This window comes from Solea solea, chromosome 21 (assembly GCF_958295425.1).
Source record: "Solea solea chromosome 21, fSolSol10.1, whole genome shotgun sequence".
Classification (NCBI taxonomy): Eukaryota; Metazoa; Chordata; class Actinopteri; order Pleuronectiformes; family Soleidae; genus Solea; species Solea solea.
The window spans coordinates 21,543,331-21,571,310 of NC_081154.1; the positions used below are offsets into that span (position 1 = coordinate 21,543,331).

At 39.6% G+C, this 27,980-nt stretch overlaps 1 protein-coding gene across 1 annotated transcript; it reads right to left on the minus strand.

Annotated features, from left to right (window-relative positions):
- Positions 1–1,397: 1,397 nt before the first annotated feature.
- Positions 1,398–23,698, minus strand: LOC131448874 (extracellular calcium-sensing receptor-like). The gene is made up of 9 exons (XM_058621664.1): positions 23,424–23,698; positions 7,030–7,203; positions 6,614–6,902; positions 6,446–6,532; positions 5,808–5,999; positions 3,877–4,410; positions 3,181–3,405; positions 2,405–2,528; positions 1,398–2,300 (listed from the first exon to the last, which is right to left on the minus strand). The coding sequence occupies exons 1-9, from the start codon at positions 23,696–23,698 to the stop codon at positions 1,399–1,401; spliced, it is 2,802 nt and encodes a 933-aa protein (XP_058477647.1). The 3' UTR covers position 1,398.
- Positions 23,699–27,980: the final 4,282 nt, after the last annotated feature.

Genomic DNA, 27,980 nt, shown 5'->3' on the forward strand with positions numbered 1-27,980 from the left:
ACTGCTGGATAGAAGTGCTGGCGCGGAATGGACTGCTTGTATTGGAACGCTTATATCAGAGATTTTAGAGGCAGTCCGATATAATCCGATACTCGTTTTTTGGCTGATATCGGACCGATATCCGATATCAATATCGGATCGGGATATCCCTAGTGCAAATTCCAAATAATATCACTTTAATCAAATTTTTGGGCTGTTAAACTGTTAAGATGAGTTGATGAGTTGTCATCTTTATCTTTTTGTCACTGCTCACACTTGCACTCATACAGTACTCCTTTTTTTTTTTTTCACTAACAAGTTGTGGTGGGGTGTGGTGCATCCTATGGTGTGACACTATATGATTTGGTGTGACATTCAAAATTGTGACAATAAAAAGGCCTTTTTCGTGATAATCTCAATGCAACAGTGCAAGTGTCACAGGAATGTTGTTAGATTTATGGCAGCGTTTGTCAGAATTAATCTAAAATATGTTGAAAGACTGAGGACAGATGTCTTACTGTGTACGATAATTAAAAAAATTCAAAATGTAATCGATCTGAATAAGATTATGACAAAAGTGAATTACTTAACAAAGTTTTACCCCATTTTAATTTTCTATACAATAACTTTCATAATTTTAGGGACTAGTAAAATAAATGAGTTAATAAATCGAGATTCGAATAAACATTTTAAAAGACCACATATGTTTTAAAAAAAATAACAGTCAGTACAACATAACTCAGTCATTTTCATAAGTAATATTTGAAGTTTTTTTTGAAAACATTTTTTTAGGCTCAAATGTCATCCACCCAAATGTGAGGCCAAGCCCGACAAAGCGAGTCTCAGTTTGAAATACAGCAAACATTCCCATGAAACTGTTTGAATCTGATCTGAATTTGTGGTGCGATGTACACACCGTCAATATTGTGTGACACAAGATATCTCTGTAACATAAACAATGTAATCTTTCAATTTCTTCTTATCATGTTTCTGATCAGTGATTTGTACATCTTTTGTCTTGTTAGTGGAGCCTCAATATATTTTCCTGAATAGATTTTGTTTAGTGTCATTTGTATAATACTGAATAACAACACTTTTGAAGGAAGCAACCTGACCCAAAGAAAAATATTCTTAGCCAGCTGACAAAATAATTTAAGTGATACTAGAGCTTTGTCTAATATTAAACCATCGCCTCAATGCATTGTGCAAGTCCAAGTTAATGGCTAAGCTAAATAATAATCACATCTCACACCACCACCGTTTAATGATGTATCAGTTTTGTAAGATTGTCACTACAGAGTCATATCTGTAAAGATATATCAATTTCAAAACAACATTGACTAACAAACATGTTTTTTAAATGTTTAGTTATCCAAGTCTTGTTACTGATGCAATAACTTTGGGTTAATGTGTGTTTCATCATTTCTTTTCTTTCCCCATCAGGTGCTGTTTTGTATTCTTTTCAGGCTTCAGTAAAATAATGTAACTCTTTGGAGCAAACAGGCAGAACAATAAACCAAAGCTGGAGGCCAAGATGGCAAATGACTCGACTGCATCTGCATAATTTCCAGGCGAGCTGATATAAGCAGGGATGAATGCTAGCCACACAGCACTGAAGATCAGCATGCTGAATGTGATGAACTTGGCCTCGTTGAAGTTTCCCGGCAACTTTCGAGCCAGAAAAGCCAATACAAAGCACAGACAGGCCTGTAGACCAATATATCCAAGAACACACCAGAAGACCAGGCTAGAGCCAACACTACACTCCACTATAATCTTTGAATGTTCATATTGTGTATTTCTGGATGGAAACGGGGGAGCATCAATGAGCCAGGCAGCACAGATAACCACCTGAACCAGAGTACAACTGAAGATAATGGTCCTCTGCTGCTTAGGCCCCAGCCACTTCATGATGTTGTGCCCTGGCCTGGTGGCAGTGAATGCAGCCAGTACCACCAGGGTCTTCCCCAGGATGCAGGAAATACACAGTGAAAATGTGATGCTAAAGGCAGTGTGGCGCAGCATGCAGGACCAATATGTTGGCTTTCCAATGAAAAGCAGAGAACAAAGAAAACACAGAGTTAGTGCAAACAGTATGAAGAAACTGAGCTCAGAGTTATTGACACGGACAATGGCTGTGTGTCTGTGACAGAAGAAGACTCCACAGACAGCCAGAGTGAAGCAGGCGCCCACCACAGACATCACTGTCAGGGCTATTCCCAATGAATCGAAGGTCAAGTACTCCACTTTCTTGGCAATGCAGGCTGTTCTGTCGTTGTTTGACCAGAAGTCCTCAGGACAAATTGTACAATCTACTTTGTCTAAAGGGAAGAAAGTATGAACAATTTTCAGGATTGCTTTACTTCTGTACTATACTTGTAAGAATGGATTTGCTTTGACTTTTTATTGTTCAGCTCAAACTCACTTGTCTGATTGTTAATTTTGCCGCTGTCACATGGTACACAGTCAAAGCAGCAGATAGGCTCCCCACGACGGACAGCCTTCCGGGAGCCTGGAAGACAACTGGCACTGCACACAGACACTGGCACCTAGAGTGGAAAGACCATGTGCTGATATCAATGACAGGTGGAAAATTCCTCAAAACCATGTGTTAATAAAGTATTTGTTACTTCTAGTTTCTCAAGTGTGTTTAACACAGTGTTTTGAGTTTTATGTTGATTAGATATATTTTGTGTGCAGATGTCAGTCTAGTTTACAGGTATGCCATCAAACAAGCTGTACACTGAGGACTGGGTTCCTTCCCAAAAACTATTCCATAACCTGTAGTTCAGTTAAATATATTTAGCTGTAGATCTATGAGAAGCATTTAATGTCATGAAGAATGATTCATTCATTGTCTACTGCTATATCCTGCACATGAGGGTCGCGAGGAGCCAGAGCCAATCCCAGCTGAAAACAACAGGTGGGGTCAGACCCAGGACAGGTCACCAGAGCAGCATACAGAGACAAACCATCATTCACTCTTCCATTCCATAAAGAAAGATCCATGAGGAAAACAACAGTGGATAGTATGTCACCAGTCACATCATAGCTGGGTTTTGAATCTCTGTTGTGTATGAAAACAAATGACCCTGTTTCAGATCCAATCCGTTCCGTCCACCTGACTTACCTCCATCTCAACCTACAGAACTTCAACAGTTGGCATCTGATGAAGGTAAAAACACAGTGTGAGCAGCTTGCCTCACTCTGATGTCCTGCCCACATTATCCTGTCCTCCTGGATCAACAGCTCCTCTCCAATAGCCTTGGTTCCATCAAACAAACCCACGTTGACAAATTCGATGTTTCCTTCTGTGCCTCTCTGCCAGTTGATGATATCATAATAGGGTACAGAGTCGCCCTTGGCATTAAAGGCCACCTCCTCACCAGCAATGTGAAAGTTCACTTCCTGGAGGTAGTGTTGCAGCTTGAAATTTAGGAAATGCACACAATGAACACTAAACACGTTTTTCAGTCTTCAGAGTTTTGAGGTTTAAGGCCCCTAAAAATCCACAACCTAAATTTGTAAAGCAGTAGAAATGTAACAGAACGGTGAAGTGAACACATCACATGGAAATTAAAACATGTTGACCCACGTTGCTAAGTCAATCAATGTCAATATTGATCAGAAATAATTCTAATGATATTTTTGGCCATAAGTGAGAAGTCCAGTGCTGTGTTTACAATGGAACAATGAACAATTTAAAAATATTCATAAACATATTTCATTAAGATTTAAATATATTTAGATTTTTTAGAACACAGAAATAGGGGTATCATATGTACAGTATGTTACATGACTTTGGTAAATGGGAGATAAAGATCGTGGTCTGAATCCCAAGGATTGGGCTTTGACCCACAGTGTGTAATGGTAAAGAAATAGTGGATTATACAGTACCTGCCAAGGTTGTATGTTGTTGCTCTGAGCACATGAGTTGTTCTGGAAAGGCCCCCTCCCTGGCTGACAGAGAAGGAGGTTGTGCAGGGAATGAGCAATGGCATATACAGCCTTATAGACATTATATGAGAATCTAGGGCTGGATGTATTCATGTAGGCTGAGTGCTGTTCCAGCAGAGACTCCTGCCCTGAGCACGGCGGCATCTGGGTGACAGAGGATGGAAAAGGACTGCAGCCATACAGAGACTCCCACAGCTCACGCACCAGCACATTGTCAGGATATCTCTTAGGGTTTACTGTCTGCAGGAAGTCACCCAGTCTGGAGATATGACCTATTCTGATGCTAAACCCAATGGTTCCTCTCAAGTAAGGGTAATACTCTCTCCCTGAAAAGACTGATGCTTTGACCCAGGCACTACTCGCCACCCACTGGATTCCAGTGATGTTCTGAGTCATGTAGTCCCTCAAGAAAGGGGTCATCTCCCCCTCAACTGCAAATACCAACACCACTTTTGCAGTAGAGCTACGCATCACCTTTACAGAGGGTCAGATAATGTAGATAACAGGGTTGTAAAAGGAGACAAAAACAAAACGAGTGACATAAAGAAAAACCCAGATGTACACAGTGAAAAACTACAGTTTCGATAGACCTTAGTATTATTTGATATTTCAACCCTCAACAGCAAAATAATTTCTGTAACGCCATAATAATCTTCCTCTAGTCCTTTTATTTCTTTTATGTTTAATTTATTTGGTATACTTTTTCCTTGTGTATTTTTGTTTGGGTCTTTTTTAATGTCTTGTATGTGTGTAAAAAAAATGTCACCAGTTGGTGTCAGACAAATAAAGTTTCTATTGTATTCATTTTGAAGAAAGTACTTACTTTAACAAAGTCAGTTTTTCCTGTTGTACGTCGGTACTAACATTGTCTATTGACTTCACACAATGAGATTTTCTACTCTGCCCCAATAGTTCCACCTGTAACATTATTCATCTGACTCTTGTTATGAGTGCTTCATTTTCTGGACATTGTCTTGTGTTTTACAATTCTGATGCTTTTGTCGTTTTTTGATTGAAAGCACAAGTACTGACCTATTGTGAACTTAATTAAATGATGTTCTTGGGAATTTTTTTTTTTTTTTTTATACATGGTTACAGAGTTACAATTCATGTCATGACTCTCTTCTCCTTTCTGGATCTAATATGGGCCTGATGAGATAAATGGATGAAAGTGAGACAAACACACAGTTTTCTCCTGGAGTGTCTAAATTGAATGATCACAGTAGGTCCACAAATAGGAGCTTTAATGGCTCTATGTCTTAATATGTGTTAATATTTGTTAGCAGCAAAAGGTTTCTTTAACAGAAACTCATTTACACTATAAAACAACTTCAGTTAATTTTTTATAGCATCAAATCACCACTCTACCCAGTCCCTAGAGGCTGTTATTATTTTATCCTGTGGTAAGAACCCATTAAAGGAGGGTTGAAGAGACATCATGGTCACAAGTTCAACTCCACCCATGGCAGGTTGTACTTAATTCCCTTGTAAGTCGCTTTGGATAAAAGTGTCTGCTAAATGACATGTAATGTAATGTAATCAGTGGTAGAGTGAACTGTCTTTCAACTGAAAGGTTGAGGGGTCGATTCCTGGCTCCATGAGTCTACATGCTGATCTTTCTTTGGGCAAGACACTGAACCTCACATTACTGTGCCAGCAGTGTGTGAATGGGTATGAAAGATGTGTTATAAAAAAAAAAACTGCTCCACATAGATGCAATATGTAGATGTTTGAATTTATGTGAATGGTTGAATGACAAAAACTGTAGTTTAAAGCAGCTAGTGGTCATCACCACTAGAAAATCTCTATATAAATATAGACTACTTAACATTTAAAGGTAGAAGTCAACAGTTTCCACAGTGTTTTCATACCTTCATGATCCTTAGTCCCGCCTGGCGAGTGTAGAGCAGAGGAATAATTTCTTGGTACGCTACACATACTTTGGTGTCCTGTAATTCTCTCAGTAAACCTTTTGCAGCAAAGTGGCCATAATCATTGTCTCCTCGCAGCAGCCCCACCCAAGTCCAGTTAAAGTGCACCAGCAGCTGTGCAAAGGCTTTCACCTGGGCTCAACAGAAAAAGACAATCAACTCACTCAGTTTCATGTCACAGACATTAAAAAACTTTCATAAATGAAAAGCAATATCTTCATAAATTATTTGGTGTTGTGCCCTGTTATAACATGTCTGTATTCTGTAAATGATAAAGCATGGAAGTTTGGCACAACAAAGAAATATATAATAAGGATTATAACAATAAAGGATTATCAACCGTGATTATTATAATGACCAAACCTGAAAAGAACACTAACATAATATAAGAGAGAGGAAAACTTATATATATAAATCAATTTCTTAGTGTTCAAAGATTTGCCTCTTTTTTATTAATAGTTTTAATTTGACAGTTTAAAGCTTTAAAGGCAGTTGTAATACTTATTTCTGATGACAGAGTAGTAAATGTGTTGAGCTTTGACTCAAAACAATAATTGACCACATGTTTCACATTTTACCTGGTAGTCATCACTAGGAATTACTCTGAAGAAGGTTGGATATTTTTGTCTGTCTGACAAACATGCACATGTAGAAGCGTAGCTGACCTGTGTAAAAACAGATTGCAGTGTTACTGAGAAAAGAAGAACATTTTTGTGATGATTGACATAAATACAAGTCACTGTTACCATGGGGATCCTGAATGTTTGCAGGGTTCTTGACAAAATAATAGACTGAGAAGATCCAAAAGCCCCAATCACAGCGAGGAGTGATGAGGCATTTGTGCACATAGAAGAGTTTTCCTCACTCACTCCGTTCAGCATCGATAAAACAGCTCTCTGTGCTGTCAGTGGATATCCACATGAATCAAAGATTTTGTAGCCCAGAGTGTGATTCTGCAACAGCATTGGATTCTGGTTTATCTCCTCCACTGCCAGTCTCATAGTCTGAGCCCACCGGAAAGCCTTGGGATCAATCCTGTGGCTGATACAGATGAATGTTGTCTGTTCATTTAAAAACTCTAATGACTATAAACACATTCAGTCCATTTTATATTAAGAGTGCAAAATTAGACATTATTCACACTATCATCTATGAAACTCACCCATTGCAATGTATTGGTGCTGGTCTGTAGGTGCCGTTAAGGTCTGGTATTTTCAGATTAAAATGAATGGGGAAAATCCCACCGATGACATAGTCACCCTGGACCACAAAGCCTGGCTGGAAGCTGTTTAGAAGAGTGCACTTTGAGGCTGCTGGTGCAGCTGCAGTGGTGATGCTGGAAAGTGAGCTATCAGTTAAAGTGAGGACACTGAAAGCAAAGTAAAGCAAAGACAATAAAGCAAGTGAAGTCATAATGTTTCACTGGGCTGAGAAGAGAATGAGACAGAGCTAAAAATAAAGTACCTTATAAAGGCTACAGTATCACATTCCCAGTCTTGCATCTTATTGATGACAGAGTGGCTTTGGATTGGACAGTAGTCCACAATCAGGAATTAAAGTGGGTTCAAAAAGCTGAGGACCTAAACAAAGACAAATACACAAACATATACAGTCTCATATGATAGTGTACCTTTATATATTATTTATTTTTATGTAAAGAGGCAAGACATTTGTGTGTCTCATGATTTCTGTTTGGTCACTGACATAAAGATGAAAGTAAGAAGACTCAAAAAGACTCAACTACTGTACTTTTCCTCAGAGCTGTTTTGTCATGACCCCAGGAACTTTTCTCTTTCTTCTTAAATGACATTCAATATTGCATGTTTTTCCATTTCATATTAAGGTGTTTGGGTCTCTGTTTAGTATTTCTGACATATTTTCAAGTACTTCATATTTGTCTGTGATGTTATGCTAACCTGTTAGCATAACATCACACATTTCATCAGATTTCATCAGATATTACATCATTGATAAATGTAGCTGTGTCTCATCTGCATAACAATGGAAGTGTATGTTATGCTTTCTAATAATGTTCCCTAGAGGAAGCATATATAAGGTAAAAAGTATAGGTCCAAGCACTGAGCCTTGTGGAACTCCACAATTAGCTTTTGTTTGTAGTGAGGCTTTATCATTAACATGAACAAACTGCAGAGGGCAGCACCTGTGATCCCAAGAGTCTGCTCCAATCTCTGCAGTAGAATATTATGATCAATGGTGTTAAATGCAGCACTAAGATCTAACAGGACAAGTAGAGAGACTAGACCATTATCTGAAGCCAAGAGAAGATCGTTACTAACTTTAACTAGTGCTGTTTCTATGCTATGGTTTAATCTAAAACCTGACTGAAAATCTTCAAACAGCAACTAGCAACTGCCTTTTCTAAGATTTTAGAAACAAAGGGAAGATTAGATATAGGTCAGTAGTTAGCTAAAATATCTGGGTCAAGGGTCGCTTTTTTGAGAAGGGGTTTAATAACTGCTATTTTAAACGTTTGGGGCACATATCCAGTTAATAAGGATAGATTAATTTGAGTTACTATAGAGCTGTTAATTAAAGGAAACACATCTTTAAACAGTTTGGTGGGGATAGGATCTAACTGACAGGTTGATGGTTTGGATGATGAAACTAATGATGTTAACTCTGGGGTGGAGTGGCTCAGTGGTTAAGACCGGTACCCTGTGTGCAAAAGACATCATGGTCGCAAGTTCGACTCCACCCCTGGTTGATTGTACTCAATTCCATTGTAAGTCAGTTTGGATAAAAGTGTCTGCTAAATGACATGTAATGTAACTCAGGGAGGAACTGTCTAACTGTGCACCTGGTGCTTCTAAAGCTCTTGTGCTAAAAGATGAGTCAGTCCCATCTTTTAGTACGTAGGAGAGAGGGTAGGTACGTCTGAGATGTGGTAGTATCGCGAGACTGCGTGAGATTGTGCAACCAAACCAAAACATGGCGGCGCGCGTCTAGCCCAAACATTTCCACACTGTATACTATCAAGAGGAAAAAATAAGGGAAAAAACTACTTGTCAGTCACATCTCCTTTTCTGCACGTGAAGAGGGCAAATACGGGAGACTGGAGGATCTGGAGGATTACATCGACGAGTACTTTCAACGAGTCGTAATGGGGAAACCAAAACAACCAGCGGTTACCCCCTCCTCCTCCAAACGCAGTCGCCCGGAGGACTCCCCTGGAGCAGCCTCATCATCCGAATTCACAGAGATCCTTACCTCCATAAACACGAAGCTGGACACCTTCGATGCGCGACTTTCTCTGGTAGAGGTCCTGCACAAGGAATTCCAATCGCTGCGAGAATCTCTAGAGTTCAGCCAGCAACAGGTGTCCCAGCTCGCGGCGGAAAACAACACACTTAAAGGGTCGGTTAAAACGCTCACTGAGGAAACAAGGCGCCTCAGAGAAGAAAATACTCACATTTACTGATCTACAGTCACGCAGTATGAGAGACAATCTAGTTTTCTCTGGGATCCCGGAAAAAAACGAAGAAGACGCAGAAGCGACAGTAAAGAACTTCATTATCAAACAACTCAAACTCCCGGCAGACACCGTCAAAAACATTTCGTTCCACCGGGCCCATCGTCTAGGAGGGAGACGACAGGAAGGCCAGCGACCACGTCCGATTGTTGTAAAATTCAAACAGTTTAAACAAAAGGAGTTGGTCAAGAGCCGAGGCAGGGAGCTGCAAGGAACGGACTTCAGCGTAAACGACCAGTTCCCAAAAGAGATCCTGGAGCGACGCAGGAGACTGTTCCCGGTGAGAAGAAAGTTTATTGACGGCAGATCCCGGGCAGTAATTGCAGTGGACAAGCTCTATGTCAACAGTCAGTTATACCGGGACAAACACACAATAAACCGATATATCGCCAACATTAAATCAATACAATAAAACCATAATTAATCCCATACTCACATTATTCCCCCGCTCCCTCATTTAATCCGCCACTAAATTCACAATCACTGCACATCTCCGTAACGTACACCGAGGTAAAAAAAAAAAAAAAAGGAAGACGGTAAGAATATTGTTGGACTTTGGTTGGTTATTTCTGTCACTGTATCCCTCTATGTGTTTTTCATGTTTATGTTTTTATGTTTTTCTATGTTCATGTATTTCTAGAGTATACTATGTCACAATCTACAACATGTATCCTGTAATTAATGACCACATCAAAACGAGGCCCCTGCATATAACAGCACAAACGCATGCACGCTCTCCCTCACACACACACACATATACATACATACACATGCCGAACGCGTAAACGCACGCACATATGTACATCCACATACAAGCTGTAGTATTGCAGTTTATCAGACAGACAGACGCACACACATGCACATAATACACACACGAACACGTTACAAGCGCGTAGACACATACACACACATCCACATACAGGCTGTAGTTTCGCACATAGGCTGTCAGACAGGCACACACGCACACACACACATGCATACATGCACACACATACCCTATCCTAGACAACAGCACTCGCACATAGGCTGTCAGACAGGCACACACGCACACACACATGCATACACGCACACACATACCCTATCCTAGACAACAGCACTCGCACATAGGCTGTCAGACAGGCACACACACACACACATGCTTACATGGGAGCACACACACCCTGTGTTAAACATCAGCCTGTGCACATGCACAGAAAACACACACAGTCTACACTAGATAAGTAGATATGGTTAATAAGATGAATACACTCAGGCTTGTCACTTGGAATGTGCGTGGAATTGGCTCGAAACATAAAAAACATAAAGTCCTCAACCACCTAAATAGTCTCCAAGCAGACATTGTCTTACTACAAGAGACTCACCTCGCTAACCCTGGATTTCCACTGGACGCGGAACGGCCGCGGAACGGCCGCGGCGCGGTAGCCGTTGCAAATCGCTTCCAATCTAATCAATGTGAGCATTCCCACCGGCCGCGCTGCGGCGCGGATCAGCAGCGGCCCAGAAGCGGCTCGCCGCGCCGCAGCGCTATCGATAGGAATCAGTTCTATTTTTTTCCGTTGCCGCTGCTGAACCTCGTAAATTTCAACGAAGCAGATCGCACAAGACAGGAAGTCCGACACAGTATCAAAGTAAAACACTTCCGCCCCCCTTTCAAAATAAAACACAATACGCAGGTCACAACTTCACCTCAACGTTACGTCATAACCGGTGCCCCCAGGTCAACAGTCATTTGATCCGAGGGTCTCGGAGACAATGGACGACGAGAGACTGATTATGGAAGTGGAGAAATGAAAGAAGCTGTGTTGTTGTTGTTTCCTTTATACACACAGTCTATCGCGGGATCTCGCGTCCGCTCGAGATTATCGCGCGATCTTCCGTGAATACCGCTGGCTCCCAAGGCTCCGCGCCGCTGCCGTAACGCGCCCGGTGGGGATTGACGTTTGGGAGAGGACGAAGCAGAACCGCGCCGTGGCCGTTCCGCGGCCGTTCCGCGTCCAGTGGAAATCCAGGGTCAGTCAGATTGCCAGCTCATCACAATTTCCCTTCATATACACAGCAAACTACAACTCTAGACAGAGAGGAGTCGCCATCATGATCAATAGAAAATTAAACTTCATACATAAGAACACTATGATAGACCCAGAAGGTAGATTTATAATACTTCACTTATAAATCAATAATACAGATTTCAGTATATCTAACATATATGGTCCTAATGTTGATGACCCCTCCTTTTTTCACACTTTATTCTCCTCACTGTCCACTCACACAACACTGATAATAGGAGGGGACTTCAACATGGTACTCAACCCAGAACTTGATAGGCTCAGTAAGGCAGGAACAACACGGAACTGGCAATCGACAGAAGCACTTAAACAATACATGAGTGATTATGGTCTTTGTGATCCTTGGCGCTCCTGTCATCCAGCTGATAAAGAATACACCTTCTTCTCACCTGTACACAACTCCTACTCTAGAATTGACTTATTTCTCACCAACAGCTCAATTCTATCAGACGTCACAGACACTTTGATTCACCCTATCACCATTAGTGACCATGCACCAGTTTCACTAAAGATAACTAATAAGGCCATCACACCACCAATCAGAAACTGGAGATTTAATACATCATTACTAGATGAACCAAATTTCATCAAATACTTTGAAAAAGAGTGGTTGATATTTCTAGAAACAAACGACCTGCCAGGAACACAACCAGGTGTCCTCTGGGAGGCAGCAAAAGCAGTTATGAGGGGTAGAATAATCTCATACTCCTCATTTAAAAAGAAGAAAGAAAACCTACTGGAATTAGAACTACAACATAAAATAAAAACATTAGAGACTGCCTATGCTGCATCCCAAGATGAGAACTTGCTGAATAATGTAAGAAAATTAAAACTTGAATTAAACAAAATAATAGAAAGGAAAACGCAGTTCCAACTGGAGAGATTACGCTTGGAAAACTTTGAACATAACAATAAATCCAGTAAATACCTAGCTAACAAAAAAAACAACTATCCACTCCATAAAAGACTCAGACGGTAAAGTAACCCATGCACCGGAAGAAATAAACAACAGTTTTAGAGATTTCTATAAAAACTTATACTCATCAAACAATAACTCATCAAGTACAGACATAAACACATTTTTAAACTCCATGGATCTACCAAAACTTAATAATGAACAGGTTTAGTCTATGGAGTCCCATATCACAATAGCTGAACTAAATGAGGCCCTACACCATATGCCAAACACGAAAGCCCCAGGACCAGACGGATTCCCAGTGGAATTCTACAAAACATTCTGGTCCATACTAGCACCAACATTCTATAAAATGATAATAAAAATCAAGGAAAGTAACACTCTCCCCACACACATAAATACAGCACATATCTGTCTCCACCTCAAACCTGAGAAAGACCCGTCACTCCCATCCAGCTATCGCCCCATCTCACTCATAAACGCAGATCTTAAAATCATCTGCAAAGCCTTAGCAAGGAGACTGGAAAAAATCACCCCCTTCATAATTCACCCAGATCAGACAGGATAAAATAGACTACTGCACAATCAATAAATTTAGAGCAGCAGTGGTTTCACTAGATGCAGAAAAAGCATTTGATAGAGTAAACTGGAAATTCCTACTTGCCACAATGGAAAAATTTGGATTCGGAGAAGAACTCATCTCCTGGATCAAAATTTTATACAGTTCACCCAGTGCCTCTGTCAGAACAAATGATCAAACTTCTCCAAGCTTCAATCTCCAGAGAGGCACCAGACAAGGCTGTCCACTCTCCCCATCACTATTTGTCATCTTTATTGAACTACTCGCAGCGGCTATTCGCACAAACAAAAATATCAAAGGTATTCAAACAACAAAACTAAATCACAAAATAAGCCTCTATGCTGATGATGTATTACTTTTCCTCCAAAACTCACAAGGCTCTCTTTCCGAGACTATTGCACTTCTTAATAAATTCTCAGCCATATCAGATTACTCGATAAACTGGGCAAAATCGATCATCCTACCAATCAACCATGACTTCAAATCATCACCATCCTGTCCTCTGAAATCTGGAAACATTAGATATTTGGGTGTAAATTTTTCCTCCAGGCTGTCAGAGCTAGCACAATTAAACTATACTCCACTACTTAAATCAATAGAGGATGACCTCCTACGATGGAATTCCTTACCTATATCACTTATGGGAAGAGTTAACACCATGAAAATGAGGATCTTACCAAAAATCAATTACCTCTTCTCAATGATCCCAACTAAACCCTCACCAATCTGGTTTAAATCCTTAGACTCTGCCACCACAAAATTCCTCTGGAAAACCAAACCAGCACACATCAGTTTAAAAACACTCCAAAAAGCAAAAGCCTATGGTGGTCTGGAACTTCCAAACTTCCACAACTACTTTCTTGCAAATAAGCTTCACTATGTCCAAAAATGGTTTCAACCCAAACCACTGGACAGTCTGTGGCTAGACATTGAACAAACACTCTGTAAAGAAATTAAAATCTCTGATCTACCATTTATAAGCAAAACCATCAAACGGCATCAGTGCTTTAAAAGCATAAATATAAATACCTCCCTGTCAGCCTGGTGGGAATTTATCAAACTCACTGGGTCCTTGCATATCCCATGTAAATATACCCCAATCTGGAATAATCCAGACATACTACGGAATAAAACAACACTAAAACTCAAATCATGGCAAGAAAAAGGTATAAGGCACCTGGAACAAATTATCCAAGATAATAAATGAATTCCATTTCAGAACTTAGTGGAACAATATGGCATTAACAGCAACACGTCCTTTGATTATCTACAAATAAAATCTGTAATCCAGACGAGGTTTAAAACCAGTAAATTGGATCTAGAACTACCTCCAATGATCAAACAATTTCTAAACTTTATGTCTCCCAAAATGGTGTCTAAAACACATGCACTATTGACTAAAAACGATTGTATAATCTCTTTACCAACCACAAAATGGGAGGCGGACATCCATCAGCCTAGATGAAAATTTCTGGTTACAGATATCATCTAACACATTCAAATGATAAAAAATCCAGACCTACAACTAATACAATACAAAATCTTACACAGAACACACTACACAGGACAAAGGATGTTCAGAATGGGGCTCTCACAATCAAATATCTGCACAAACTGCAACGTTAACACAGCAGATAGCTACATGCATGCTATATGGCTATGTACACCGGTGTATACATTCTGGTGTAGGGTATGCGAGGACCTCTCAGCATATCTCGAATACACCATACCACCTTCCCCCACGCTATGCATACTGGAGTTCCGAGTATCACAGACTCGTCCTGCACATATCAAATCTGTCCGACACCACAAGGCATGCAGTCAACCATATTACATGTCCTGGGTACTGGACAGGACAGGTTAAGAAAAAAAGTCAGTCCCAATATGAGGGAGGAGATGATTATTTTTTTTCTCTGATTGATGTTATTTTATTCACAAAAAAGTTCATAAAATCATCACTGCTCAGTGTGTTAAGGGTCAATTTGACCCATTTCGGTTTTTGTGTTGACCAAAGTATGGGTTATCCTTTCTTTTTCTTCATGAAATTTTGTGACTTTTCCTCATCTAGGATCATGAACAGGTGTGTAAAATCTGGACAGTTTGATGTGTAGTGGAATGTATGTGCAGAGTACATACATACAAAGATGATGTTGCGGGTCATTTTGACCCGGACACTTTTATGTGGGTAAGTAGCTGTACAGATCCAAAATAAACATGCCTCTTTGATGTACTTTATTTTGACTGCCAGAGACCCAGGTGTGTGTGGAGGAGGGACTTTCTCTCCCTTGCCCTTGTCACTTTTCTCATGCCATCTCTTTGACAAACACACCAAAAATTAGCTCCCGAAGGTTTACAGCTAAAGAAGCTTTATCAACGATTTTTGAACTGGGATAGTGATGCAGAGGAAGAGATTTCAGAGATCGAGGACAATGTAATTGATGATCCTGATTGTCAATTTTCCGACGATGAGGAGGATTCAGAGGACGAGCCTACCATTGTGTCTCAATTGGATGAAAGCCAAGGAATGCAGCAATCATCATCCACAGAGGGAACATGGGCATCTAAAGATGGTAATATAAAATGGTCAACATCACCACACCAAAGCCGAGGTAGACTGTCATCTTCCAATGTCATCAAAATGACTCCCAGTCCTATAAGATTTGCTGTCACACAAGTTGATGATATTCAATCAGCATTTCATCTCTTCATATCCCCACCAATAGAGAAAATGATACTGGAAATGACCAACTTGGAGGGGAGGCGTGTATTTCAAGAGAAATGGAGGAGTTGACAATCTGGACAAAGTCACAGCAACATACAGCTGCCAGCGCAAGACTGCCCATGGACCCTTGTTGATTTTCTACAACATTGTTGATGTGTCTGCTTACAATGCCTATGTCCTGTGGACTGAAATCAACCAGCAATGGAATGCCGGCAAATTGTACTGACATCGGATTTTCCTGGAAGAACTCGGCAAAGCACTTGTCACTCCCAAGACCCAGAGGCGAGCCAGGCCAGCTCGATCCCCAGCAGCTGCAGCTGTCATTGAAAAGGTCAAGGTCAGGTGATCCAACCAATCTGCAATGGATCCAGTGGACAAGGGTGTAAAGAAACTTAAAAGATGCCAGGTCTGCCCCTCCTGAGATGACAGTAAAACAAGTACCTCTTGTGTGAAATGCAAGAATTACATCTGCAGAAAGTACACAGTTACATTCTGTCCATCATGTGGAGCGCATTGAAAATGTGAGAAAAAGGGGCAAGTTAAATGAAAATAAATGCAGAGGGAAAAACTTGAACAAAATAGTTCTTAAATATAGTGTTGAAATTAAAAATGTATTGTTATGTCTCTTTTAGAAATGTTTATATAATCTAAAATAAAGTTGATATTGGTTTAACCTGTTTTTTGGCTGTTTTGAGTGGATTTACACAGTACGGGTCAAAATGACCCGCAACATAACCAATGTATTTTTTTTTCAACATAATACAAGGGTTAAAGGAATAGATGGTTCAGTGGAGCTGTGGCTCTGTGTCAGCCTGGCTACAGTGCTGAAAAGAAACCTGTGATTATTCTTATTTTCTTCAATTAAAGAAGAATAATAGGCAACTCTATCTTTGTGTAGGGCTTTTTTGTAAGCTACAAAACCATCTTTCCAGGCTATATAAAATTATATTTATTATAACAATGATCAGTAAGGAGAGGGTTTTGAGGAACTATGTTTAAGTTATCAATATCAATACCATAAGTTAAAACAAGATCGAGGGTGTGACTAAGGCAATGAGTTGGTTTATTAACGTGTTGAATAAAACCAATTGATCCCAACAGCAAGTTAAATGCGCAGCTAAGACTATCAACATCAACATCTAGATGGACGTTGAAATCCTCTACAATTATGATTTTATCTGTCTTAAGCACTAACTCAGATAAGAACTCAGAGAACTCTGATAGGAACTCTGAATAAGGTGCAGGTGGACGATAAACTGTGACTATCATAATTGGTTTCTGTGTTTCCAGAATAAGGCTTTCAAATGATTATTTCCTGGTTTGGGATCTAGCATTACAAATGGCTGCTACACCTCCTCCTCGGCCTGAGCTTCTAGGAATATGGGTGTTAGCATGAGTGGGTGGAGTTCTCTATGGGGTTTTTAATTGATGACTGCTTGAAAACAAGCACAAATAAGCATAAATGAGTGCAACTCTGTGTCCTGGTCTCAGCTCTGGATTGTCATGGGTTTCTAATAAAATGTCTAAGCTGCTAGATAATATGATCTTTGAATGTTCATATTGTGTATTTCTGGATGGAAATGGGGGAGCATCAATGAGCCAGGTAGCACATATGTCGTAACCTTGTTACGACCCCAGGGTTGTGACTACTTTTTCCCTGTGTGTATGTGTCTGCATGTGAGTGTGAGATGGGTTGCAGGTGTGCATGATTGAGTGAATGACCTGTGTGAGTGAGTCTAGGGTGGATCATGGGAGCTGATTGGTCCTGCACGGAAGGAATCCAAGGATGCAGGCTGTTCTGTCGTTGTTTGACCAGAAGTCCTCAGGACAAATTGTACAATCTACTGAGTCTAAAGGGAAGAAAGTATGAACAATTTTCAGTATTGCATTACTTCTCTACTACAATTGTAAGAATGGATTTGCTTTGACTTTGTATTGTTCAGCTCAAACTCACTTGTCTGATTGCTAATTTGATTCATATAGACATTGAAAATTCAATCAAAGCCTATATGAATCAATCAACACGCAATGTTTTCTGGTGATAGTTCAAACCCTGGGTTGCCTGTTGTGCCAGCTGTGCCAGGGACCTCAGCACAATCTAAACCTTGCTGCTGATGTTGATGCTAATACATGGTGAATACCTGCCATACCTGGGAAGAGATGAGACGCGGAGGCGAGGGCAGATTGGTGGAGCCTTACACAGGAAAGGGCAGGGACATCACTACAGATAACTCTTTTACTTCTTTGAGATGGCAAAACCATTAGCCAAGAAAACGAGCCTGGTTGGCAGAGTCACTAAAATCAGAAGAGAGCTTCCTCCGTGTGTAAAGATGCAAATGCCGTTGTTCACCACACAGGTGCTGACAAGTGACAATGCATCACTCACTGTCTACCAGAACAAAACAAAAAAATGTCTGCATTTTGATCACTGTCCACACAGCGGTGACCATCATGAGTGGGGAAAAGGCTAAACCAGACACGGTAACATACTACAACAGCATCAAGTTCGGTGTGGATGTGCTCGATTAAATGGCAAGAAAGTATTCTGCACCCACGCGCAGATGGCCCATGACAGTGTTTTATTATATCCTCGACCTGGCTGCAATAAATGCCTCAGTTCTTTACAAAAAAAGTGTTGATGACACGGAGAAACTTCATCGTGTGCCTCGAAACTGAACCGTGTTCTGACCACATGAGCGCAAAAGCCAGACATGCACTTCATGATGCCCCGACAGGAGTGGCAAGTGATGGGAGGAGAAGGCAGTGAAATTCTTTGATATCATAATAATAATAATAATAATACATTTATTTCAGGACACTGTACAGAGCAAGGAAAACAACAATAAATCTCCAGCAGTTTGAGTATTAAAACCATGCTTCACTATATGTTATGAGTGCAGTGAAAAATAAATGACAATAGAAAATATGAATCAAATATTTGACAGGTGTCCATCATTGACTCTTCTCAGATATGTATAAACATAAACATCTTCTGGGCTTTTGAGCTGAGATTATCTTTGACCATTAGAAAGATTATTACTATACTGACTATCACTACACCTTATAACTCGTAGGATCATCTATGTCAAACTAAATGATCCAGTGATGATGAAAGATGAGTGAGAATAATTAATGCTGTTCAAGTTTATTTTTGTTTCAATTTCTTTTATTAGGGACAAATAACATAGCACATTTCAGAAATACAGGTGTAATACAGGCCCTATTGTTTTTTTTGTTTTTTTTTAACATAATAACATAATAGTAACACTGAACAGTGTCTTCGCATTAGAAAAAATAAATAACCGGTCTATTACAAAAAAAAAATTAATACAAACCTAATCCAATGAGACAGATAAATTAGTGGAGAAATAAAATAAATAAATAAATGATAATAATAATAATAATAATAATAATAATAATAATAAAATAAATAAATACAAAAAATAAAAATAAAAATTGAAAAAGGGGTACGATGGGGTTAGTCCGAAGGAAAAGTTGGCATTGAATTAAATTAGTTTATGAAGGAATTCCATTTCCAGAAATCTTTTTTGGAACAGCCTTTCACTGTATAACGCATCTTCTCCACTTTGAGAAAGAACATAACATCCTTGAGCCAGAGAGATATAGATGGAATTTAGGAGACTTCCAGAGGAGTAGAATGTGTCATCTTGCCAGAAGAGAAGTAAAGGATTAAACTTCTGATTGTAAGGAGTTAATACCAAGTTGTACCGGTGAGACTCCAAATATAGCAATAAAGGGGTCTATCTTTATTTGGGTGCCTAGAGCCTTTGTCAAAATCGTAAAAAAATCAGCCCAGAATTTGTGTTACGTGGGACAGAAAAAAAACATATGACTTAAATTACAGGCAGAGCCATGGCATCTATCACACTGGTCTAGAACACTAGGGTATATTTTAGAGAGTCTGGATTTGCTGAAATGGGTTCTGTGCAATACTTTGAACTGTATAAGCTGAAGCCTGGAACAAGGAGTAGTTGAGCGTATACAGTGTACAGCCTTATTCCAGAATTGATCAGTCAGATGTGTACTAAGCTCACGCTCCCAAGCGTTTTTGGTTTTGACAACTGAATGAGTGTCAAGAGCCATGGGCATGCCATAAATTTTGGATATTAGCGATTTGTGGAGGGGTTTCAATGTCAGGAGGTCATCCCATGGTTGATTAACAGGTAGGGAGGGGTAACAAGGAAAAAGAGAAGAAGCACAATGTCTAACCTGAAAATAGAGAAACAGATGGGATGTAGGTAAGTTGAAATCCGAGGAAAGGTGTAAAAAAGTAGCAAAAGTGCCGTCTTTAAAGAGGTCTCTGAAAACCTTAATGCCTTGACTTTGCCACAACTTGTTGGAAGTATTCATAAGAGATGGGGGGAATAGATGATTATCCACTAAAGGCATCAGAGTGGACGCAGACAGAAACTTAAAGTGGTGCCTAAACTGGATCCAGATCTTTAGGGTAGAGAGTACCAAAGGAAGGAGTAAGGCAGCAAGTGAAGAGGATACACAAGACTGAGCTTTAGGCTTACACCATAAGAGCTGTGGAGATTGAAGCCAGTAAGTTCATTTGTGTATGTGTGCTGACCAATAATATAAAAGAAAGTTTGGTAAGGCAAGACCACCCTCAAAAGTACATGTTTGCAGTAAGGACTTCTTCACTCCTCCTCACAAGAAGGAAGTAATTTTCTGATCTAAAGATTTAAAAAAATGTATGGGCAAAAATAAAGGAATGCATTGAAACAAAAAAAGAAATCTGGGCAAGACATTCATTTTCACCACATTAAAAAAGGGAGAGAGTTCCACCTCTTGAAATCTACCTCAACCTGGGCAAGCAATGGGGAAAAATTTGCAGAATAGAGAGAGGGTAAGGAGCGGGTCACATTGATCCCTAAATATTTAAACCCTGAAGGGCTGAGCTTGAAAGGAATATCAGACTGTGTAAGTGTTAGAGCGAGGGAATTTATAGGAAAGCATTCACTTTTAAGGAGATTAACTTTATAGCCAGAAAAAGAGCCAAATCTCTCTAACAAAGATAAAATTTAGCGGAATAGTAGTCAGGGGGTCAGATATGTATAAAAGAAGGTCATCCGCATACAGGGACAATTTTAATTCCATGCCAAAACGAGAAATACCACGAAATTGAGGAAGAGATTTTAGTGCAATTGAGAGGGGCTCTATGGCCAGGGCGAAAAGTAAGGGAGAGAGGGGACAGCCCTGTCTGGTGCCGCGTGACAACGTGAAATAATCAGATCGAGAATTATTGGTGTGAATTGGTGTCCAAAAATTAATCTGGACCGGGTGCTTTGTTGTTTAACATGGCTTTTGATAGAAAACTTAATTTCCTCCAGAGTCAAAGGTGCATCGAGCCAAACAGCAGTAGGGGGATCAACCTTGGGAATGTCAAGATTATGAAGAAAGGAAGTCATTTCTGTCATGTCTGATGAGGATTCCGAATTATAAAGGGAGGAATAGAAATTCTTGAAAATGTCATTAATAGATGTGGGGTCGGAGACAAGGTTGTCAGAGGAATCTTTAATTTGTGTAATTAATCGAGAAGTAGTTTGACGTTTCAATTGATGAGCTAGGAGCTCTGCATCGGCTGTTGTAAGGAGGTCCAATTCAACCTGTAGGTCATGACGCTGTTTCACTTAATTCTGGGATGGATTAGTAGCATTTTGTCTGTCAATATCCATAATTTTAGAGAAGAGTTCATCTACCCTGGCTTTACGGGTTTTGTTGCGATGAGCAGAATAAGAAATAATCTGACCACGCAGATAAGCTTTAAGCGATTCCCATAATAGTGAGTAAGACACAGTTTCTTTTTCGTTAATAGTTATAAACTCATCAATTGAGGACTCAATAAAGGCATTGAATGCGTCATCACAATAACAGACTATTGAACCTCCAGGGTGAGGAATAATAAGGTTGACTTGAAAGTCTAATATTAAGGGTAAGAGGAGCATGATCAGAGATACTAATTGAATGATATTCGGAGGATGTCACTTTGGGGACCAGGGAACCATCATTAAAAAAATAATCAATGCGAGAATAAGATTGGTGCACATGAGAATAGAAAGAATATACCCTTGTTTGTGAATTATAAAATCTCCAAGGGTCCACAAACCCATTCTGGAGCATGAAATCTGAAATCGATTTAGACATAGCAGACTGGGTGATTAGAACAGTCCAAGGTTGGGTTCATTACACAGTTCAAATCCCCAGCAAGAATCAGGAAATGGGTGTCCAAGAAAGGAATTGTGCCAAATAGTCTATTTGTAAAAAACTGGGTTAATAGAATTTGGAGCATAAATGTTTACTAATAAAACGGGATTATGACATAAATGGCCAGCTACAATCAAATATCTGCCGTTCCTATCAGATATAATTCTAGTGGTGGTAAAATGAACTATTTTATTAACCAAAATGGCTACCCCTCTAGCTTTGGAGTCGAAAGTTGAATGAAAAATATCATTGATCCATGAGCTTTTAAGTCTAACCTGAACTCTGTCACGCAAATGCGTCTCCTGCAGGAATATTACGTTGGCATTTAAGCATTTCAAATGGGAGAGAACTTTTGACCGTTTAATAGGACTGTTCAAGCCTTTGACATTCCAACTCAAAAATCTGATAGAAGATCCAGTAGCCGGGCTTGCGCGCACAGTATCAGTCATCTAGGCTCATGATTTCAGTAGGAATGGAGAAAAAAATAATAATAATTACCCCAGCAAGAAAAAGAAGAGGGAGGGAATACGAAAAATAAATCAAAAATCAAAAAACAAAAAAGAAAAGAACATAAGTAATAATGCAGAGACATAACACAACAACCACCCACAATCCACCCCCCACTCTGCACATCAAGTGTACCCATCCCCAAACGATGGAAACAGCAGTGCAGACTCTGACAGGAGCCAACTTCCGCCACATCTTCCGCCGCCGCCAACTAAAAACACATCTCTTCCGACTCTATCTTGACTAAGACGACAACGACAAAAAAAAAAAAAATAATAATAATTATACATAGCACTTATGAGTAGCACTTCATAGTTTGGCTTACTTGAAGCTCTTACTTCTAGCTCTTATTTGTACCCAAATGTTTAAATGCACTTATTGTAAGTCACTTTGGATAAAAGCGTCTGCTAAATGACATGTAATGTAATGTAATGTAACTTCAAAATTAAGCTTGCGACTATGTAGCTAGAACTAACAGGAGTGCAGAGCCCCGCAGAGCATGAACTTTAAACATGAAATAGGAGGCACTTGGAATGACTATGGTGCATTAGGACAGCAGGCACAAGAACTTAAGAATTTTGGCCAGCACCAGACTGAGTTAGTTCAATTAAAAAAAATAAAATTAAAATAAATAAATAAATAAAGTGTCACCTAGGAGTAAAAGTCACCTACGATGCTGAATTGTCCTGGAGTGGACTTGGACATGTGCTCAATACTCTCAATGCAATGAACAAATGCATTAAATGATAAATGAAGGAAGAAAAACAGTAAGCAAGATATAATTAAGAGTTTTACAACTCACCAGAGGTTTTGAATAATTCTTGTGATATATACATAGAGAAAGTGCATTGCAGGAATAAAGCAAACATGCTCACGCCTCTACTTGGTGAGCGTCTTAATAAATGCCTTAGCCTCTTCAGGTGATGTGAAGTCGCGCTGCACACCATTATGGGGGATGCGCAACCGCGCCGGGTAGAGGATACCAAATCTGACTCCCTCGATGTCGCGCAGCAGGCGGCGAACCTCATTGAAAGCGGCTCGTACCGCTTGGGGGTATGGTCGGGAAACACGGAGAAGGTCATGTCCCGTATTTTAATCCGTTGTATCTCTGTAGCTTTCCTGAGGATCTCAGTGCAATCGGCGTAGTAGTGAAGCCATGCCACTATGGCGCGAGGGTGGCCACCCGGTCCGGGCCTGGGAAACAGGGCACGATGAGCTCTATCCACCAGCGGCTCCTTCCCGAGCGCGTAGGCCTCCATTGGCAGCTTAGACACACCAGCCGAGTTTGAATCCTCCTCCTTTAGCGCGGCGGAATCCATATTGATGGACTGTGTATCGGTAGTACGCGGCAGGGACGTAGATTCACCACAAGACGAGGCGGCATCGCGGGTGACAGGCCGCAGGTGCGACTGTATGGTGTGTCCTCCTGTGGGAAATAACTGGTTTTCTTCTTGCGTCCTGTAATGTTCTAAAGACAACAACTAACAGTCAAGCTGTGAATGGAGACTCGGGAAAGTGTATGATAAGGAAGGGTCAACTTAGGGTTTCAACAAATGGCATCTGTTATTCGTCGTAAACATTAGGTGACATCTAAGGGGGTCATAAACGTTGTTTCTTGTGTCTGTTGTTGTTTTACTTTGATGTTTCTGTATAAGTGGTGAAGCTTTTTGGAGGAAGGGAGAGACCATTTTAGACCGTCCTTGGTGACAGTGTCTCTCCTCCATGCAGAAATCCATGCATGCAGTAAAGATATGATTTACTCAACACTGATGACTCAAGAATTTCTTTCACATTTTGGCGACGAGGATGGGATGGACGCTCCAATGCTCAGGGCCTGGGTTCTGACTGAAGGTTATTACTGGTAAGGAAAAATTCCGCTCCACAAAGGAGGACAGGAATTTGCTTGATGTCAGAAACGGGTGCTGACCAGCGGACGCTCCATCTATTTAAAAAGTGAGTACGGTGTTTTTTAAATCATTTTCAGGTAGACAGTTATAATTCCTTTGTGGTAGACTGTCGAGATATTCTATAATTCCTGGGTGGTTGAATATCGAGGTCCGGTGTAATTCCTTTGTGGTAACCGAGACCGTCTTCATATAATTCCTGTGTGGTTTTGAAGACTAGAAACCTAGGTAGACAGTTGTAATTCCTTTGTGGTAGGCTGTCGAGATATTCTATAATTCCTGTGTGGTTGAATATCGAGGTCCGGTGTAATTCCTTTGTGTTAACCGAGACCGTCTCCATATAATTCCTGTATGGTTTGGAGACTGTCTTCATATAATTCCTGTGTGGTTTTGAAGACTAGACACCTAGGTAGATAGTTGTAATTCCTGTGTGGTAGGCTATCAAGATATTCTATAATTCCTGTGTGGTTGAATATAGAGGTCCAGTGTAATTCCTTTGTGGTAACCGAGACCGTCTCCATATAATTCCTGTGTGATTTGGAGACTAGCTTCATTTAATTCCTGTGTGGAATTGAAGCTCTGAATTAAAATAAAAAAAATAAATAAATAAATAAATTCAGCCAATAAGTAACAACAGTAAGTTGAATATGCGGTGCCAGATTTCGAAAGAAACTGTAAGACATGGTATTCTTCTACTAAGTGAAAATTGAGCATAGAAATTATAAAAAATTTAAAGAGAAGAAGAGCAAACGTTAAAAAAGAAAAAAAAAAAGAAGGGAAAAGTGTTAAATTTAAGATTTCTTTTAAAGTCGACATATATTTTTACAATTGGGACTTAGTAAAATTTAAATTTGGACTATGTGTTGTCTTGTATTGTTTTGTGTTGTTCTGTGAGAAGAAGAGGAAACGTTTTTTAAGAAAAAAGGTGTTAAGATTAGGATTTATTTTAAAGTCGACATATACATTTAAAATTGGGACTGAGTAAAATTTAGAAATGTGGTTTATGTGTTGTCTTGTATTGTTTTGTGTTGTTTTATGTATGTGTGGACATAAGATCAGTTTTTAGAGCTTGTGTTGAAGAGGAAAAGCTATTTTTGACATGGGGTCATTGCAGGCTGTGAAGTTTGTTTGAGTTTTTTATTTTTTAGTTGAAGTTATTATAGCATGAGAGTTTAGGCTATTAACAAATTAAGTAAATAAAAAAGAGAAATGGGGTAAAAATGTTGTTGGAGACGTTCCACTCTGGCACCATTTGACCGAGGAAGTGTTTCTTATAATAGGCACATTAAGTACTGATTGTTTGAAAAGGTGTAGGGTATTGTTAGAAGAGAGAAAGGAAAAGAAAGTAAAGAAGAAGGTGGCAAAAAGAAGGAAAGACAGAGACGTAGGGCCAGAGAAGTGAATCTGCCTCCTCCATATGTTCCCCCCGTGTCTGCACCCCCTCCTCCCCCAGAGACACAAGCAGCAGGACAATCACCTACAGCTGAATCCCAAAAGGGCTCTGAAGAGGAGAAGGAGGAGAAGCCACAGCTGTACCCTGATCTGTCTACCCTTCCAACACCTATGAGGGAAAACAAACGGACTGATAACGTGTCTCAACCAGCTAACATTGCGTCTTCCAGAAATGTCTCCTCCCCATTAGCAGCTTCTTTCGATTACTGGCTGAGGAGTCAAAGGGAAAAAGAAGATGCGCACCAGATGCCTATGTTGACATTTCCAAATCCACAGCCACGGCCAACTGGTGAAGAGGAATATGGCCACTGGGATCCGGAAGTGTTGGTGTACAGGCCATGGCAGCCAGATGAACTAAAAGAGATCGCAGGAGAACTGCCAGATCCCCAGAAGGCTGGAGGTGAGAAGTGGGTAATAGCAATGCAACAGCTATTAACCATGTATAATCCAACTCTGCAGGAGGTAGAAGCTGTGAGTCGGAGGTGTTTTAAACTCAGATGGGCCAATATCCGACCGGCCAACTATTCGACATCCCTAGCCATTGAATCAGTGCGGTTCAACGACACAATATTTGGACACACGTTCTGCACGCTGAACGAAATAAGGTTTTACTTTCAACAGATCGTTAAATAAACAATTTGGTCCCTGGGATGAAATGATTGTTCATGTGTGTATCCCTGTGCTAATTGTGTTTTGTATAACTTTTTGTTGTTGTACTTTTTTGTGTGCACTCACTTGTATGCAAGCTTCTGTGTATAGGTGTATAGGTGGAGTACTTGGAGGTGACAGAACACCATTGTATGTGAAAATACCTTGTGAACAAAGTTAGGATTGTGAATTGAATGTGTGTCACATTTCAGAATAGGCCTCAGGGAACCCATATAGTGAGATAATTCAGATTAAGAGATAGTATGAATAGAATTGTTTTGTTTTGATGTTTTGTTTTGATTTTTTTTGGTGTAGTTTTATTTTTTCTTGTTACGTACTGAGAATTAATAGTTAACCTATACTAATATGTTTGCCATGTGCAGTCATAGAAAGAGTTAGTTGATGAGACCATGTGATTTCCCAAATATATGTTGACACTTTGTGTCAAAAGGGAGGAATGTGGGAAATAACTGGTTTTCTTCTTGCGTCCTGTAATGTTCTAAAGACAACAACTAACAGTCAAGCTGTGAATGGAGGCTCGAGAAAGTGTATGATAAGGAAGGGTCAACTTAGGGTTTCAACAAATGGCATCTGTTATTCGTCGTAAACATTAGGTGACATCTCAGGGGGTCATAAACGTTGTTTCTTGTGTCTGTTCTTGTTTTACTTTGATGTTTCTGTATAAATGGTAGAGCTTTCTTGAGAAACGGGAGAGACCATTTTAGACCGTCCTTGGTGACAGTGTCTCTCCTCCATGCAGAAATCCATGCATGCAGTAAAGATATGATTTACTCAACACTGATGACTCAAGAATTTCTTTCACACTCCTTTATTAACTTTGGGCGGCATTGTAATGATGTAAAACCGAATATATCAAATAAAACTTTTATTTGATATATATTTCGGTTTTACATCTTGTATTATAAAAGTTATTCAGAGACTAGTAGATTGTAAGAAAAGAACTAATAGTGCCTAAAACCGAGAAATGTTTCGCTGAGCCGGAAGCCTCTGTTCAAGTTTATTTTGATAATATAATGTAATATAGAATTAATTTATCACAAAGGGCTTCCTGAGATAAAGGAAAAGGTCAAACAAACATAAACATAAATACATACACAAGAGCACACATATGTAATTGCTAGTTTAAAATAATGTTAAATCATCCTCACTATATAATCTTTTTTTATGGAGCTCTATATTTGGATATATTCATTAGTTAAACTTTTGACAACTAATCAAAACAAACACAACTGCTTTATCAAGGCAGTGGACTGTGTTATATTTAATTTGATGTTATTGTTATTTTTCAGCTGCTTTAATTTAAAAAGTATGATGTAAAGAACAATGATTAACACCTCCAGGCTTTTCAAACTTCATTATAACAAGAATAATAATTCATAACTGTGTCTCTGTGTCAACTCAACTTTGTTTCTTTAGAAATATTGCATCAGGATTTCATCAGATCTGTTTGTGAGACGTGATGAGAATACTTTACTTGTTCTGTTTATTGAAAAGTCACTATTAGTTATTATTATTAGCAATAATAATGATAATAATAATAATAAACTTAACTTTTGTTAAGTTTATTAAAAGTCAC